Source organism: Sphaeramia orbicularis, chromosome 22 (genome assembly GCF_902148855.1).
Source record: "Sphaeramia orbicularis chromosome 22, fSphaOr1.1, whole genome shotgun sequence".
Lineage (NCBI taxonomy): Eukaryota > Metazoa > Chordata > Actinopteri > Kurtiformes > Apogonidae > Sphaeramia > Sphaeramia orbicularis.
The window spans coordinates 11062434-11081561 of record NC_043978.1 but is presented as its reverse complement, the minus strand read 5'-3'; the positions used below and the strand labels follow the sequence as shown (position 1 = coordinate 11081561).

The following is a 19128-nucleotide window of genomic DNA, read 5'->3' as shown; positions in this document are numbered from 1 at the left end:
TGAAAATAACACAAACACAAAAAAGATTAGCAAAATAAACAGAAAAAATAATCAAATTAAAGAAATTCTCAAGAACACAGATCACATACTCAAAAAGGAGTAAGAAGTACAAATATACTAATTTATTTGTTTTTACCAATCATTTATCTCATGATCTTATTTACAAGTATACAGTCATGTCCATAAGTATTTGGACAGTGATAGTGCTCTTATAGTTTTTCCTGTGTACACCAACACAGTGGATCTAAAAATAAACAATCCAGGTGTAGATAGATGGAAGTGTGGATTTTCAGATTTAAAGCAAGAATTTTGAACTAAAGGGGTTAAAGTTAGCTAACATTTTTAACTCATTATTAAAAAAAGTGGATTTTTTTTTTTTTTTTTTGATGACATACTCCACCAGCTGCAGTTTGGTTACACGTTGGTGTTGTTTTGTAACAGTTCAATCAATACCAACACGCATTTTATGATATAATAGTGATGTTACTGTCATGAATCTTTTACTTTTTAAGACCTAACAACATATACACAGACACTGGAAGGCTGAACGTCAGATTCTTTCTTTCTTTTTATGGACTCATTCTCAAAATACAATCCAGATGTCTTGTTTGATGAAAAGAAAAACTAAATGTCATAACAGATTCATAAAACATCTCCATATAACTGCAGCTAATAAAAGGTAACATAAGCCCATTGAACCACCTTGGGGGGAACGGAACCATGTCCCCAGTTTGACCGAGGTCTGCTTCTAATTTTACAGACTGTTCCTGAACACCTCACGGTTCCGGAGCCCTACCTGTGCCCAGTTTAGCGAACACCTGCATGGAGTCGTCAAACCTCTTCTGGCAGAACAGGTTGAAGGCGTAGAGGTTCTGGATGTGATGGATCTGCTGCTTCTTGTCGCCGTCTGAATCATCCTTCATCTTCTGGTGAGAAAAACCAGAGTCAAAAAGCTCATCACACGATGGTAAAACAGCTACAACGGAATGCCAGCCTCGAGGAATGGAATAAAACACATGAATGTCAGTGTTTATTCTTGGAAATGCACATGCAGAGATGTACTGTTAGATAAAGTAACCATAAAGGACAGACCCAGAGGAACTCTACTGTTCCCTGAACATGCTGCTCTGAACCCTCTGGTATTCATAATTCGTAAGGAATGACAATATGTTTTTCATACAGTTCATTTTTAACTTTAAAAATTATAATAATTGTATTTCATCAACTTGGGCCAAAAACAAAAATACCAAAAACTCAATAACTGTCATATTTTTAACCCTTTAAATGCCATGGTTAAAAACAGATATTTTTTATGCAAAAAACACAAAAAACTTTTATTTCAATATACAACATAAAAATGTTATTACTTATTTTTTGGATTTTTTCATCCTGGCATATGTCAATGATTAACTGAAACATTGGTTAATATATGCACTATTATTATTATTATTTTGTGCTAGGTCAAATGTTAAATGCATTTTTTGATGCATCTAACATTGCATCATGCATTTTTTTTTGATACAAAAAAAAAAAAAAAAAAACACAAAACTTTTTTTTCCCCATTTACTACATAAAAATTTGATTCCTTTTTTTTTGCAGCCTGACATATTTCAATGATTTAAAGCAACATTGTTGGATATGCCTCATTATTATTTTTTGTGCTTTTTTTATTATTATTTATGTATTTTTTTAATTGATTCACTAATTAAATTTCTTATTCTATTTTTTGGTTTATCTTGTTCAGTTAAGTTTTATGCTATTAGTGAAGGAATTTAACATTGTTTATAATGTGCTGATTTTAGTGGATAGATCAGAATTTTTTAAAAAAATCATGCAAAAATGAACAAATTTTGAATTCTGACCTAAAACAAATCACAAAAAATAATCTGACCTTTTATAACATGAAGTGCAAAGTGTTTATAATATGCTCACCCAGATACCGGGAGGTTAATCCAGATAAGTGTTGTTTTTTCAATGTTTTTTTTTTGTCTAAGCTGAAGCCCAAACTGAATCCTGAGGAACTGAATAAGCTGATCTAAATGTAAAGTGAGGTGGTGTGGACACTCACCGCCAGCTGAAGAGCCAGCTCAAACTGCTTGTCCTGAAGAAGCTGCCGGATCTGGCTGGCTATCGACACCGGCACCAGACGCCACACAAAGTGGTTACTGGCAACGTACACGATATTTGGCCTGAGAGAGATAAAGGAGGGGAGATGAGATGGAGGACGGGTCAGAACAAAAGGGCTCTTCTTTGTGGGAAGGAAACCACTTCATTAGCATCATCAGAAGAAACCACAACCAAGTAACAAGATGAAAACAGTGTCTTTTATAGGAACCAAAGTGGTCGTCTCCATCGATATCTCATTTGGAACTTGTGTCCAACTTCTCTAGGGATGGGATTCATCAATGACCCCATGATTTGATTACGATTCACGGTGCATCTTAACCCTTAAAGACCCAAACAGCTTCCACAACAGCCCCTTCCACCACACAATGGATTAATAAGGTTATGTCCTTTTTAAAAGTAGAGAAAATTACATATTCAAAACAGGGAAACTCCAACAAATTCTACAATAAATGGCAACCATTTATGGATTTTTTTTTAAGTTTTTTTTTTTTTTTTTTTTTTTTTACATTTTTTTATTTTATTTATATTTTTTCTCATGTTAATGTGACCAGTTTAATTATTTTACACAGACTATGTCTTAGTATTCTTTTCATTGTATTGTTTGTCAGGTTTCATTGTTATTTGTTCTTAAAAATAAGCAAATCTAAATCTAATGGTGTATACAAACATGGTTAATGTTGACATCTGTGTGCCCTGGTATATGTCAGTACCTTTGTTTCTCTTGTACACACTTCAGTAAAAAATATGAAACAGAAAGACCCACACAGCCGCCACAGACCAAAATAATCTACTGATGTAAAATGTTTAATAACTGATGATCCATTCATCCTGAACGTGGAAACACCGTCATCTTCTACAACATTGATTCACCAGTAAAACTCATGTAATTTGATAAATGACAGTGGATAAACACACTGGGTTTTATGTTCAGTTAATGATATATTTTGCTGAAAAAATTCACTTTTTCTTCAGTTTTCTCTGTTTTAATACAATAACCATTGACTTTCCTCTGAACTTTCATGAATATCTACATGATCAGTGACTTAAATGCAGTGAAATACCTGCTTTACTTTTCTGCTAATGCAAGGTTTGCATACAACATCCTCATGTACTATTTAATGAAATAAATGGTGGAAAATACTATTTTAACAGGTAAATTCTCTGTTTACTGCAGAGCTGGGAAGCAACTAAGAATGAATATTTCATCATATTTTTCTGCATTTTAGTACATATTTTGCTGAGAATTTTTTGCTATTATTTCATACATTTTAACAAAAATATCTGGATGTTACACTCCATACATAAAAAAAAAAACAGTTATTTTAGCTGTGGTGCTTTTAAGTGGAATTATACATTATTTTACATCGGGTAAGACTTTATTTTGCGTAATTTTAAAACCTAATTAGACAGAATAGTAACACAACAGTAAGTAAGTGCATCTATGGTATCAACTCATACACAACAAACATAACAAAAGAAAAGCAATGTAACAGGCAAACAAGACAAATACAGAAAATGAAACAAGAAGGTCAATGTTGTACTTTTATACTTTAACATTTAGTGCAATAATCCCAACCCATGCACCTCGTCTTTTAATCATACCTTGTACATATTCCATACTGCCTGTATATACTAATATGTTGTATATATTTATATAATCTGTATTATAGAGTTAGCTTTTTGTATATTTTAGTATTTCTTAGTAATTTTTTATATATTGTCAATGCTCTTCAGTATATATTTTCAGTATAATTTGTGTGATATTTTTATACAGTTACTTTGCACTTTAAGTGTCTTTGCTGCTAAATAAGAAACAGAGCTGAAAAACTGATTTTCATTCTTATTCTACTCTACTCTACTCTACTCTACTCTACTCTACTCTACTCTACTCTACTCTACTCTACTCTACTCTATTCTATTCTATTCTATTCTATTCTATTCTATTCCAGAACCTGCTCTTCTTGCATATGTTTTTCTGTCTTTATATAATTGTATGTATTTCTACATGAGTAAATACAGTGTGTATTTTTTCATCCTGGCATAGATCAATGATTAACAGTGACATTGATTAAAGGTAGGGTAGGAGATGTTTTCCTGGAGCATTTTCTACTATATTGCTTACAATCCACTTCACACCCTGATTGCAACCAATTAATTAAATGCTCTAACACAAAAATTAAAAAAAATTAGCCACCTGTGGAAAGGACAGGACTGAAAAAAAAAAACATCCAATCATTTTAACCAGCCCATCAAAATGATTGGATGGTGATACGTCTATTAAATTCAACTGCCCTTTGTCCCTCCCCCTTCCCCCCTCAGGAGTACAATCAATACAATGGAGGTGTGGCTTTGGGGGGGATGTCTGAAGAAAGGGGTTTGGACTTTTGAATTGTGTATTTTCAAAATGTAGCTTGCTCCAACCATTTTTCCAGGATCTCCTACCGTACCTTTAATTTGCATTATTATTTTTTTGTGCTAGGTCAAATGTTAAATGCTAAAATGTGTCAATGTACATTTTTTACTCACTTGGTAGTAGGGTGTTAGTATAGGAATTTAATGTGCTGCTGATTTTAGTGGCTGGGTCAGAATTTTAAACAATCATGCAAAAATGAAGGTTTTTCTTTCCTGTTTATATAAGTATATGTATTTTTCTACATGAGTACATAAAGTGTGTATTTTTGACACTTAAGGCCATTGGCAGACATCCTAAATCGTTACTGTTATCCTCTGTCAGCTGTTGTAGGCGTTGGAGACAAAGAGGACGGTTTGAGGCAGAAAACAGATCTGACCTTCCAGATGTGTACTGGGATCGATCACTGCTCAATACTAACTTTAATTCATTTCACTTCCGTTGTCACACAGCTGTCATAAAAACAGCACTAAAACACCTGCAGCGTCGAATTACCTCACACAGGAAAACTAAAGCAGACACATTTTGCAGAGCTGTGATCGATACCATTTCAGTTCCAATTGGACACAGCAGCTGAAAAACAAACACTCAACAGAATCTAAGCCCTGAGGAGACGCAACCCAGAGGATAAAAAAGTATATTAGTGTTATTTACTGTAATGCAGCGCTAAGCAAAACAGTTATTTTTATTGGCTGATTATGAATGTTAGAGTTAAGGTTCTGAATTGTGATTATATGACTCATTTTGTCCTGGTCTTACAACAACAGACGTGCAGTGAGTAGAACTGATAAGAGCTATTCACAAAGGAATAAGTCAGGCAGATACTAAAAGTCATGATCATTCATGTTTTGAATCGTCTTGAATTCTTGTAATTATACACGTTGAAAAAGAATAAAATCTATGTATATACAACCAATGATGTGTTGTCTATAGTGTAATGTAGTGTTGTTTTTTGTAAGTTGTTAACCATGTCAATAGTTATAATGTACATTATATATCATATGTTACCATCACTTCAAGTTCCAAATTATATATCCATGTATATGACACTAACTAAACTTTCTAGTTGTAAATTGACATAATATGAACTCTATAATTTTAGGTTTGACTTTTCACTAAAATATATTCAGTCACAGTCAAATAAATCACACCGAAATTGGTCGCACTTATGGAAACCGAAAAAAAAAAATTGTAATAAAAACTAACAATGACAAACAAACATATCATTATCCTCTTTTGTACACACATATAGTGTATAAAAGTCATCCACTATATGGACAAAAGTATATTTTACTTAATATCTCTCAATATTGATTTTGTTTTTTTTAAATCAATGGCAATGATTTTAAATGTTCTTCCTCTAAATTTCTGAGATATTTTTTGTGCTCTGACTGTAAATAATTTTCTACCACAACTAACCATCTACTTTCTTCACATCTCACTGAGGAAGAAAAATCTACCATTAAACTTTAAGGAAATATTGATGTTTATAAACTATATGGACATAAATATTGGGACATATCATGTCTACAGCTGTTAGATGTCCTGGTCATGAGGATTTAAGATAAAAATGTCGATATTAATAATCAATATAATATTCATCCCGATATAAAACCGTATTATTGTTATGTATCCCATACCCCTGTTAGAAAAGAAACACCTGAATTCAATGTGTCCATATACTTTTGTTCATATAGTGCATGGCTTAGGCAATTATGCTATAAGGCTAACAATATTATGACTATATCAACGAGTGAAAGGTATATTTGTCACATAATGTAACAGAAACAATTTGTGACGAGTTAACATGGTCACTCATCAATAAAGGGAAGAGAAAACACCGAAATGCTGATGACTGTTAGTATGCACCAATCCTTCAGTTTATTTACTTCCTTTAGGCTGAATGAAGCTTAATGTTGCACTTAATTTATTATTTTAGCTTATGTACTTTTACTAAAATCAGTTTGTGTCCAAGCACTTTATCCATAATGTACATCAGATTTACTCTGCTAATCCTACACAATGGATTGATTTTAACAATATACTCTGTAACTGTATTAAAATACCAGCTTCAGTATCAACAGACATGTGATATTAAATGCCTCGGTCCAGGATCTGGGGGCAATTAAACCTGATCTGAGAGTGCATAACAACAGCTCAGTTTACCAAAGACGTGACAGAAAACTCAACATCATTCGCACTAAAACACTGAAGTGCTAAGTGGATTAAAGAGAGGAGAGCCTCACCCTGCTGATGTAATGAATCGTGGTCTCTGCAGCTCCACGCTCTGCACCAGCAGCCTTGGCTCGAAGGTCCGGATCTCCACGTACCGAGGCAGAACGGCGATGATGTACGGAGGCTGATGCTCTGAGGACGTTTAAAGAGAGACAACGCCGTCACTTTGAGCACAACGACAAGTGATACTAGATGAAAATACAAGAGGTGGGTCTGTATCACTGTAAGGTGTCTATCAGACTCAAAATGCCCAAAAAACCCTCAAGATTTTCCACTTAACGTTCAATGTGTTAAATCGACTGCTTTTTTAATACATTTTTTTGCAAGCAAAGTACAATCAGACCACAAAATATGAAACAAATATGTCCACCCTGTTACCTACAGATACATGTATAAATAAATGACAGGGTGGACAGCTTTGGCTAAAGTTAGCATTTAACGACCACATGTTGGACTTAGAGTTGGTGAAGTTGGTCATTTTTGAAGACGTCTGTGTAATGTTCAACAAATATATTAAGAATTTTTGAAAAGTTTTACATTAAATTATATTTTGTGGTGACCGGGTGGTCATGCTAAGCTTGACCACATCTAAGTACAAACACAAAATGGCAATTTTGAAATGTAAATGTAAATATTAAATGCTCTTGTAGATGATGTTTCCATTTCCAATGAAGACACGCAAAATGATGATGTCATCAGTGATAATCCATCTGATTTTAAACACTGTTGCTGTAGATCTCTCATCTGAAGTGTTATTATCTGATCTCAGACACTGCAGGTGTGTGTCTTACTTGTTCATTTGTGGAAACTTATAACTTCAAAAGGAAGGGGATGTTTAGACAATAAAAGCTGTGTTTAGCACTGGATCAATTCTATTCAGAGGAAGTTTATTTTGTAACCGTTACGGAAGTAGAAAAGCGTGTTACAGTGCATTTAATATCACAAATGTCATAAAATCAAAATGACGTTTTGCATTAAATGTAACCATTTTTACTTATTAAACAGAAGAAATTTGAAATAAAGGTCTGATTCTATTACAGTCCTTGTAACTTCTGCAGCTGAGAGAAATAAAAGCCTGGATGCTATTTTAGGAAAAACAGAATGCAAAAATGGCACTGAATGAATCACAACACATCCTGTCATACGTTACATAAACCTCTGTAGAAGGGTTGAGTCTATTTGCCTCTTTCTTTCTTTCTTTCTTTCTTTCTTTCTCCAACTTTGTAATATTGCAGGAAAATGAACCACCATCAGTTTAATTTTTCTTTGTAGTTAAAGTGTTGATTTTGGACAAACAGCTGAAGAATGAAAGCGCATTTTCATATTTTTAGATTTTTTTTCCCCATGATTTTAAATCTGAACACTTCTTCTATTTCTGGATATGAACATAATACTAGGGAGACAAATGTCAAAGACTGTGTCAAAGACAGGCCCAGCAGTTCTACAAAGAAGGAATCTATTGATGGAAACATAGATTCCAAAAGTGCTCAGACTCTAATGGAGCTTGTGTTGTTGTTATTTTGATAAATTAACTTTTTATTACATTTGTCTGAGAACTTTTCGACTCTCCCTCGTAAATACAGATTCACGGTGCATACACTGGACGTATCTGATACACTTTCACTCTCGAGAGCTGGTGACTGAGCTGTGGTTTAAAGGTCTGGAATGAGGCAGGAAGTCTAGTCTATCTGGGTAGATCTGAGGCTGGACTCTGAACTTGGCCCACAGGGGAGACCTGGGGCTCTGAGTTAGAACCACAGCTATGAGGAACGGTCAGTCAGATGGACTTCAGACTGACCAGCTCTCATCCTCTGCTGATGCAAAGCAAACACACGCCGTCGACTTTACCACAACGAGGAAATTGCCGACTGTATGAAACCGGCGCTGGGAGGCTTCATTTCCCCTCCGTGTGGTTCCTCTGAATGCCAATGAGCAGTGAAAACAGCAGCGCTTATGGAACAAAAGGAGAGCTCATCTGCATCAGTTCTGTGACAAAGTTCATTATTAAAGAAGAGCGCTGGTGTCTTAGTCACAAGATGAAACGGCTCAGATAAAACTGCATTTCCCCCTCTGACATGTGGAAAACATCACCACAGCTTAGACCCGGCGGAAAGAAGACGCTGCACGAGGAAGAGAAGATTAAGGAAGAGAAAAGACGACGACTGACTAATCACTGACTCTATTTAGGCCAAATTTACTTTGTGTTTCAGTATCGGTTACTGTTTGTGTGGACGAACCTGCTGAACTACTATGACAACAACTGTGTTCGGTCCACAGCGTTAGATCAGACATAATACAAAAAAAAAAAAGAGTTCTGCTTCAAAATACACAGATCTGTGCAAAAAAAAAGTCTTATTGCACCTTTATCTTTGTTGTTTTTCAGGGTTCAAATGATCATACAAATTTATTTCTCACTGTCTTTTCCTCTGATAAAACAAGAAAATACAGGAAATATGTGCACAGCCTTCAAAAAATGCACAAAAAACTGAACTAAATGTGTTGTAAAGGTTAAAGTCACTATTTAATGTGACCTCTGACCCCATGACAAGAAGCAGCACTAACAATTAGAAACATCTGACGTGTGTTGAATGAAAGCTGGTATAAAACATCAGTAAATTAATGCAATAAATCTCATACTGTCTGAAAAAAGGGTTAAATGTAAAGGGAAGTCACAGTAAATACGACCGCTTTGGTTCATAGAAGCTGTTTTTAGCCCGAAACTTTAGTTTTTCCTGCTGTTCATACGTCACATATATCAGATTGGATCTAAATACAGAGACAAATGCATACGTGTGGACAATAGAACTTTAATAAATCAACAAACTATGTACGATAGACTATAACCCTGAAAAATGTGAACTATGTGCAATTAAGTTGTGCAACAATATTCTGTTCTGCAATAACAATGTAATATTTATCAAAATAGAAATGCACTATTTATATATAGACTTGAGTTTATCAGTGTCCAAACTGTTTTCAAAGATAATACTGTTAATATTTTAAATACTGGGCCTATTCTTATTTTATGTCTATTTTTTATTCTACTTAGCTCTACTCTTATCTTACTTTTGTTAAATTTTACATTCCATTTTCTTATCTTTATTTTTTATTTGTGTATTTATTGGTTTATTTAACGGGGACCATGCACATTTATGAACATTGCTGAATAAAAAAAAATATATACCAATGTAAATATGCCAGAATTAGTAAAAATAACTACTTTTCATCTGCAGTCCCTAGGTAGGTAACACAAACAAAACATCAAACAGCCAACATTAATACATCAGTTGTTCGCTATAAATTTAAAACATTTAAAAATCCACATAATGATGACATAGGCATCATTAAAACAGACAAACAAGGAAATAAACAGCTTTTTATTTGCTCTATTCTTATTTTCTGTAGTATTGGTGTTTTATTAATATTGTTGCACTGAACACACAATGCCAATAAAGCCTAATGTATTGTATTCTTGTATTCCACTCTATTCTGACTTTTACACAGTATTGCATTGTTAGCATTATTTGCATACTGTACTTAAAACATGCCAAGTTAAATTTGTGTTTGCACTGCAGAGGATGAAGCGTCTATAGTTCATCTGAGTGTCCACCTCTCATATCAGAACCCAGACTCTCCCCTGTGGGCAAAGCCTGTCCTTGATCAGACTCCAGTTTCAGACCGGTAGTGATAGAAGTCTGCACATTTAAGGTTTAATGCGAAAAACCCTCCACTGTGAGGAAAAGTTCTGCGAGTATTATGAGAAAAATGTGGTTAAAATGTGTTTGTTGTGCAGTAAAATGGTCCCTGTCAGTGTTTTACTGTTATATCGGATGTTTTTTTTTCCTGCTGATGTTTAAAGTTGAGCTCATCCGAATATCTTTATAAACTGTCGGTAATTTTGATTTACAGACGGATCATATTCTATGAGATCATCATGTGTTTGTAGTATCGCAGTCCTGGGAGAACCACATACTGTATCTCTAAAAGCGCTTTTTCCAAATATAAGAGTGGAAAAACCCCAGACCTGTCATAATCTACTGATATGACATGTTTAACAATCTTCAGCATATTAGGGACATTTCTGGTAAAACAAAAGACAAGTGTGAGTTGAAGAAGCACGTAATATTTCAAGGAAAAAGCTCTGTTTTGTCTTGATTAAGATCTCAAATTAAGAAGAAAAAAATAAATTAATACACTTGCAAAGAAAAAATAATATTTACAAGAAACACTGCAAATTATCTGAGTCATAGATTAAAACTAAAAAATCGGATATTCTCTGAGATTAAAGAAAAACATGACATATTTTTGACTTTTTTCCCTCTAATAACTGTTATTTTGCAGCCCTAATACACCATCCTAATGCTATGATAGAATAGTTTTTATCTTGTGCTTAGAAGAGACTTCCAGCAACTGTGTTTTATGGATGAAATGGAGGAGATTCATGTGTTTGTGTCCAGTTTGTTTCATGTGACTGGTTTGTTTCAGATGTCATCAGTGAAGGCTGGCTAGTCTGTACAGTCTGTAGTTAGTTGACATTTTGTTTCTAATCTGGATCAGGCAATAAAGTGCATTCATTTAATATTGTTTTAAAGGTGGAAATGTCAGTAAAAAATGTAGAAGATGAAATTCACATTACATTTTAGTAAATTTGGGCCCAGGGAGACACTGGAACTCCATCTCTGGACTTACTTAGAAAGATTTTAGGTGAAAATGGCCTGTTGTCAGGTTTATGACATTGCACTGACAGTGATTCCAAGATGGTTTTAAAGACTAGATTTAACTTAAGAATGAGGAGAATCTGAAACTCATCCTATAAAGGAAACACGTCACTGTTCAGTTAATCAAAAACATTCAGAATCATCACATTTGGACATTTTTCATTTGGCAGGAAGGAGATGAAAAACTGTGAGTGCTATTAAAGCTGTCAGACAAATGAGGGCAACATTATCCCCTGAAATCTAGTGCCATAGAAAAAGATCCAAAAAATGGAAATCATCAAATACAAGTATCGCAAATTTGCACTCAAGTACAGTGTTTTAGCGAAATGACACTCCTAAAACCAGCATATAATTGTAGCTGCTCTGCTCTCATCCCCCTAAAATAACTGTCAGATCTGTGGTCTGCACAGCAGGTTTCTGTTTCACTAAATGCTAAAAATCTGTTTATTCAACACTGTTTTAAAGGTGGAAATGTCAGTAACAAATGTAGAAGATGAGATTCACATTACAGTTTAATAAATTGGTGTCCCAGGGAGACACTGGAACTCCATCTCTGGTCTTATTTTAAGGGGGGCCATGGCTCAGATGGTAGAGTGGGTAGTCCAATAACCGAAGGGTTGGTGGTTCGAATCCCGCTCTGTCCATGTGCTGTTGTGTCCTTGGGCAAGACACTTCACCCTCCTTGCCTCCAGTGCTGCTACTCACACTGGTGTATGGATGCGTGTGAATGTTTGGTGGTGGTCGGAGGGGCCGTAGGTGCAGATTGGCAGCCACACTTCTGTCAGTCTGCCCCAGGACAACTGTGGCTACAGATATAGTTTACCACCACCAGAGGGAGAATGTGAGAGTGAATGAATAATGGATCCTCTGTACGCACTTTGAGTATGTGTCCATAGAAAAGCACTATATAAATCTAATCCATTATTATTTAGAAAGATTTTAGGTGAAAATGGCCTGTTGTCAGGTTTGTGACGTTGCACTGACAGTGATTCCAAGATGGTTTTAAAGACTAGATTTAACTTAAGAATGAGGAGAATCTGAAAGTCATCCTATAAAGGAAACACGTCACTGTTCAGTTAATCACAAACATTCAGAATCATCACATTTGGACATTTTTCATTTGGCAGGAAGGAGATGAAAAACTGTGAGCACTATTAAAGCTGTCTGACAAATGTAGGGCAACATTATCCCCTGGAATCTAGTGCAGTAGAAGATCCAAAAAATGGAAATCATCAAATACAGGTATTGCAAATTTTCAGTTAAGTACAGTGTTTTAGAGAAATGACACTCCTAAAACCAGCATATAATTGTAGCTGCTCTGCTCTCATCCCCCTAAAATAACTGTCAGATCTGTGGTCTGCACAGCAGGTTTCTGTTTCACTAAATGCTAAAAACCTGTTTATTCAACACTGTTTTAAAGGTGGAAATGTCAGTAAAAAATGTTTGAAGATGAGATTCACATTACAGTTTAGTAAATTTGGGCCCAGGGAGACACTGGAACTCCAACTCTGGACTTATTTAGAAAGATTTTAGGTGAAAATGGCCTGTTTTCAGTTTGTGACGTTGCACTGACGGTGATTCCAAGATGGTTTTAAAGACTAGATTTAACTAAAGAATGAGGAAAATCTGAAAGTCATCCTATAAAGGAAACACGTCACTGTTCAGTTAATCACAAACATTCAGAATCATCACATTTGGACATTTTTCATTTGGCAGGAAGGAGATGAAAAACTGTGAGCACTATTAAAGCTGTCTGACAAATGTAGGGCAGTAGAAGATCCAAAAAATGGAAATAATCAAATACAACTATCTCAAATTTGCACTTAAGTACAGTGTTTTAGTGAAATGACACTCCTAAAACCAGCATGTAATTGTAGCTGCTCTGCTCTCATCCACCTAAAATAACTGTCAGATCTGTGGTCTGCACAGCAGGTTTCTGTTTCACTAAATGCTAAAAATCTGTTCCATCTTGAGGTGTTTCCTCGTTTCGTCCCCATTACACAAGGATATAGTTATAGAAAGGCTAATTAATGTTAAGTGGTTTAATTTATAGTGGACCTGTCCTTGGCAGGATCCATAAACGGCTGTTTTCAAGACACTGTCTAAATATAATATTTATTCACTTATAACATGACTAACGGGGCTATTGTGTAATGTTTCTGAGGGTTGAAAAAGAGCAGCCAATTTAGTTTTTTCACAGATGAACAGGCGGCCAGGAGTGACACATTCTGGCAAAAACACCTTCTGTGTTGTAGAAGAATAACTCACGATGGAGCTGAGAGCAGACTTTTTTTGGCTTTTGTTTCTCGGCATGTGTGTGTCCTTTTGACTTTGCTGTCAGTTTGGATTACTATTGAACACAACTTAAGTGTAGCAAAGATATAAAGAGCCCAAAAGCACCGAAATGAATGGGAAGTAGTCTGTTTCATTATCTACAAACCAGCAGAAAGACGACGAATGTGATGAATGTGCACCTCAGACATAAAGAAGTGTAGAATCTAAGAAAACCTCATGTGATTAAACCTGTTTTTCTACTTGTTTCTTACCCATTGCTATAGGGATATCCGTCCAGTTCAGCGCACACTTCTGGGTGCAGGTTCCCTCTTCATTCAACACCACGGTTAGGTCGTCCTGCCCAACGGCCACCTTCCCATCAGCCAGTGGGGCAACCAGAGGCTCCAACTGTTTCCCGGTGGGAAAGAGTTCCTTGATGGAGCCACGGCCATCCATCTATTTGACAGCACAGAGAGTGTGGGTGAATCAGGAGATGCCAAAGCTATTAATAATGTCAGGGCTGGTGCGGCTGGAGCACATTATCACTGAAATCAAACTAAAGGTATAAAAAAAAGTCAAACCGCTGCTGTAGATGGTTGTAGTTAACCCGCTGTACACCAATCAGCCATAATATTCTGACACTGACAGCAAAGTGGTATTAATGTGGATTATCTGAATCCAATAGGAACTGTCAGTGGTGGATATATTAGACACCAGGTGAACATGTAGACCTCCAAGTTCATGTGTTAGAAACAGCAAAATGTTGAAGAGTAGAGATCTGAACAACACTGATAAACCCCTGGGGTCAGACCATCTCCAGATCTTGTTGTTCAATCCCAGTGTAAAGTGTTTAGAACCAGCCAAAAGCATCTAAAGAACAACTGGACCTCAACATATCCATCCTCTATGGCACAGGTTCAAACATGCGGCCAAAGGGGCCAAATCTGGCCCACCAAAGGTTCCATTCTGGCCCGTGGGATAAAAGTATAAAAAATTAATCTGAACAGTCAAGGTTGTCAAAATCATTTTGGTTCAGGTTCCACATACAGACCAATGTGATCTACAGTCAAAATAACAACACAATAACCCATAAATAATGACAACGACAAATTATGTGGATAAAATTTAAGTGAAAAAAATAACATTATACTGTTAAAATATTTACATTTACAAAACTATTCTTTCACAAAAAATGCAAATAAATACATATGTAAAAACAAAGATGAACAACCCAAAATGTGCAATTTGAACAATATTCTGCCTGTTACTAAATGTCTTGTGCATTTATGGATCCACTGTGATGTGTAGTTGTGTTAATAATAAGAGATAGAATATTGTAGAAATTGTTCAAATTTTAGTTCCAAACTCCAAAATTTTAACAATATTATGCCTGTTACCAAATGTTTATGTAACATTGTGTGTAATGTACATGTATAAATAATAAGTTGAGGCATAATATTGTTAAAATTGCACAAATTTTTCTATTGAAATTTCTGTTTTTTCAGGTCATTAACATCTGTTTTGTAAAATGTAAATATTTTCATAATTTAATTGGGGTTTTTTTGTCCTAAAACAAAAAGAAAAACTTGGATTCATCATTATTTATAGGTTATTAAGTCATTATTTTACTGGTCTGGCCCGCTTAAGATCAAATTGGGCTAAATATGGCCTCTGAATCAAAATGAGTTTGACACCCTTGCTCTATGGGATCAGAACATTATTACCACCTGTCTAATATTGTGTCGTTTCCCCTTTTTCCACTAAAACAGCTCTGACCCGAGGCCTAGACTCTAACAGACCACTGCAGGTGTGTGTGGTATCTGGACCAAAATGTTACAGCAGATCCATGAAGTCCTGGAAGTAGAGGTGGACCTCCATAATCAAAACATAACTATATTCTGCCATTTTTGTTCATTTTGTTGATTATTTTCCAAATTTTCACTTCATTTTTGTCAACTTTTTGGGTTATTTCCCTCATCCTCGCCCTTTGTGTTGAATATTTTGTTCATTTTATTGATTATTTACTTAATTTCTGTCCATGTTGTTGATTGTTTCTTCATTTTTGTTCTGTTTTTTGGTTATTTTCTCCATTTTGTTGAGTATTTTGCTCATTTTGTTTGGTGTTGAGGTGTAAATTTTTCCGCACACTAAGTCACAGCAAATGTTGGATGTAAGTTGAGGGGGTGATACCAGACAAATGAGCAGAAATATCAGTAAATTAACTTGTACATTACTTAAATCATGTTGTAGAGAGTAGAGAGTAGAGAGATGGACCTCCATGGATTGGATTTATTTGTCCAACACCTCCCACAGACGCTCTATGGTGCTGAGATTGGGATGTCCTTTCTTTTGACCATATTTGGTCAATACTAACTAGGGGTGTAAGAAAATATCGGTTCTGCAATATATCGCGATATTTTATTTCACAATACTGTATCGATATTAAAAAGTACTGTATCGATATTTTTAGGTATTTATTCAAATGCAGATATTGTGGAGGTTCATTTTTGCTTTTTTGTTATTCATTTTTGTTTTATGTTTTATTTATTAATATTTAACACTCTTTTATTAAATAATGTTAGTTCCTTTGTTGGGATTGCACAAAAATTATGTTATGATGTTGGTGATGAACTAATTGAATATGAACATTTGAACAGGATCTTAAACTGTAATGTCTGTAAAACATCATTTAAGTTTTAACAGGTAAATTTTGTGATATAACATTAGATCCTGTTGTGATCAAATAAAAATGTGTTTAGTATTTGTGCAGATTTCTGGTGTAATTCAATTCTTCAAGGAAATAATCATAAAAAAAAAGAAAAACAAAAAACTGCCTTTTTAACAGTATCATGATATATCGTGATATATTGTATCTAGGGATGCAAATCATCAATTAATTCATTAATCGTTAGTTGGTTGCCCTTATCGATCGATTAACAATTAATTGATAAGCGGCAATTTTCCTGAGAACCTGAATTTCTTTTTCAAGATGGTCTATAAGAATAAAAGCTAAATACTGATTATACACTTCATGAAAAATGCATGTCATATTCCTTAATGATTACCTCCGCCAAGGAGTTTATGTTTTTGCCAGGGTTTGTTTGTTTGTTTGTCTGTCTGTCTGTCTGTCTGTCCGTTAGTGTGCAACATAACTCAAAAAGTTCTGGACAGATTTGGATGAAATTTTCAGGGTTTGTTGGAAATGGGATAAGGAAGAAATGATTAAATTTTGGTGGTGATCGGGGGTGGGGGGGCCCACGGGGGGGCGCAGACCACAAAATTTCATCAAAATCTGTCCATAACTTTTTGAGTTATGTTGCACACTAACGGACAGACAAACAAACAGACAGACAGACAAACAAACAAACAAACCCTGGCAAAAACATAACCTCCTTGGCGTGGGGGGGCCCACGGGGGGGGGCCACTGATCAGCCTTGGCGAAGGTCTGCGCTCTCCGAGTGCTTCTAGTTGATGTATTGAACTATTGGATACAGTCAGTGTTTCCTGTGGAATTGGGGGGGGGGGGGGGGGGGGGATGTACGCATGTGCATTTCGCCGGTGTGTGTGGGGGTGCGCGTGCGTTTCGTTGGGGGGAGGGGGGTAGTACTCACATGTGGGCAGTACAGCCGGGGGATGCATGCGTGTTGGTTGGCAACCGCGTGCGTGCGTACATCACTTTCCGTCCTACCTGCAATACTATGGGGGTATGGTGCAGTCCGTGCCCCCGCAGAAGTGAAAGTGAAACTTTTCACTGACTGTAGACTACACCAACCTCCAGGGAAAACGCTCCAATACCGACCCCACATTTGTGCGTGTGTTTAGTTGGGGGTGCACAGCTCCCACAAACAGACAGGCCAGTCTGTGTTTGGCTCCACCATGTCCATAAAGACATTCTAACTCATCAATGCCATAATCCGGTTCAATGACCGGCTGTCCCAGCCGCAGCGTCGCAACAAACTGGCAGCCTTCGGACAGGTGTGGAAGGGGGGAAAAGGGCAATTAACTGACAATTAATAATTTAATCAAGCAAATTCTTATTGACAATTAATTGTTAGTCGATTAATTGTTTACATCCCTAATTGTATTGTGATCCTAGTATTGTGATTTGTATCGTATCGCCAGATTCTTGTCGATACACACCCCTAGTACTAACCACTGCAGACCAGGAACACCCAATGACACCTGCAGTTGTGGAGATGTTCTGACCCAGTCATCTCCGTTACAATATGGATCTGGTCAAAGTCACTCAGTTCCTTACGTTAATCATTTTGCTGCTTCCAACACATCAGCTTCAATGACTAAATTTTCACTTGCTGCCTAATATAGCTTATTTTTCCTTGTTTTGACGTCAACTCCTGCAGATTCAAGTAAACAAATTGATGCTCAATCTCTTGCTGTAAGGTCAGTTACAAAATACTTCATAAACAATAAAGCATCATCATAGAAAAGCCCATTAGGGAAAGACAAGGTGTAAAGACCATTCCGAATAGACAGAGAGGTAAAAGTCCAAAAATAAATACACAAAAATCAAGGACAACTCTGACAGGAACTGATTATATAACAGCACCTCAGCAAAATCTGTCTTCAGAGGTGTTATATAAAGAACAGTTTCAAGTGAGACTCCGTCGAACATTTGTCTATGAGCACGCTCAGTCCCTGCAGACGTGAAACACACCTGCCAAAAGCTTGTAGAGGAGCTCATTACCATTTATGTCAAGATTTCAGTGAAGCTGGTGGTATATTTAGGCATATGTTGGGTGTGTATCTAGTCAAATCACGAACTGGAACGAGGAGAAGATGCAGATTTGTAGGCGTTGAGAGGTAAAGGATGTTAAAGTGGTGCTTTAGGCTTTGTTTTTTTGGAGTCACTGCATACGTTGAACCCACCTATAGCATTGGTTTTCCATTAACAGACAGAAAATACATCTACAGATAAGATAAGATAAGATAAGATAAGATAAGATAAGATAAGATAAGATAAGATAAGATAAGATAAGATAAGATAAGATAAGATTTAACCCACCTATAGCATTTGTTTTCCATTAACAGACAGAAAATACATTTATATATGATAAGGTAAGGTAAGGTAAGGTAAGGTAAGGTAAGGTAAAGTAAGGTAAGATACAGAAAGGTAAGGTAAGTTAAGTTAAGGTAAAATAAGGTAAGATAAGATACAGAAAGGTACGGTAAGGTAAGGTAGGTTAAGGTAAGTTAAGATAAGATAAGGTAAAATAAGATAAGACAAGATTTATCCCACCATGGGGAAATCTCACAATTCAACAGCAGCAACAAACAACAAGTGAGTGAAGAGAAAAATAAACAAGTGAAAAATGAAACACAAAGAGAATAAATAAATCAATAGAC

The 19128-nt window shown here is 35.8% G+C and overlaps 1 protein-coding gene across 1 annotated transcript in view; it reads right to left on the bottom strand.

Annotated features, from left to right (window-relative positions):
• Positions 1-19128, bottom strand: part of LOC115413934 (vam6/Vps39-like protein) — a 45500-nt gene that overhangs the window by 16363 nt on the left and 10009 nt on the right. Inside the window, 4 exon segments of the mRNA XM_030127072.1 lie at positions 797-926; positions 2069-2189; positions 6784-6904; positions 14037-14220. Of these exon segments, the coding sequence (XP_029982932.1) occupies positions 797-926; positions 2069-2189; positions 6784-6904; positions 14037-14220 (556 nt within the window).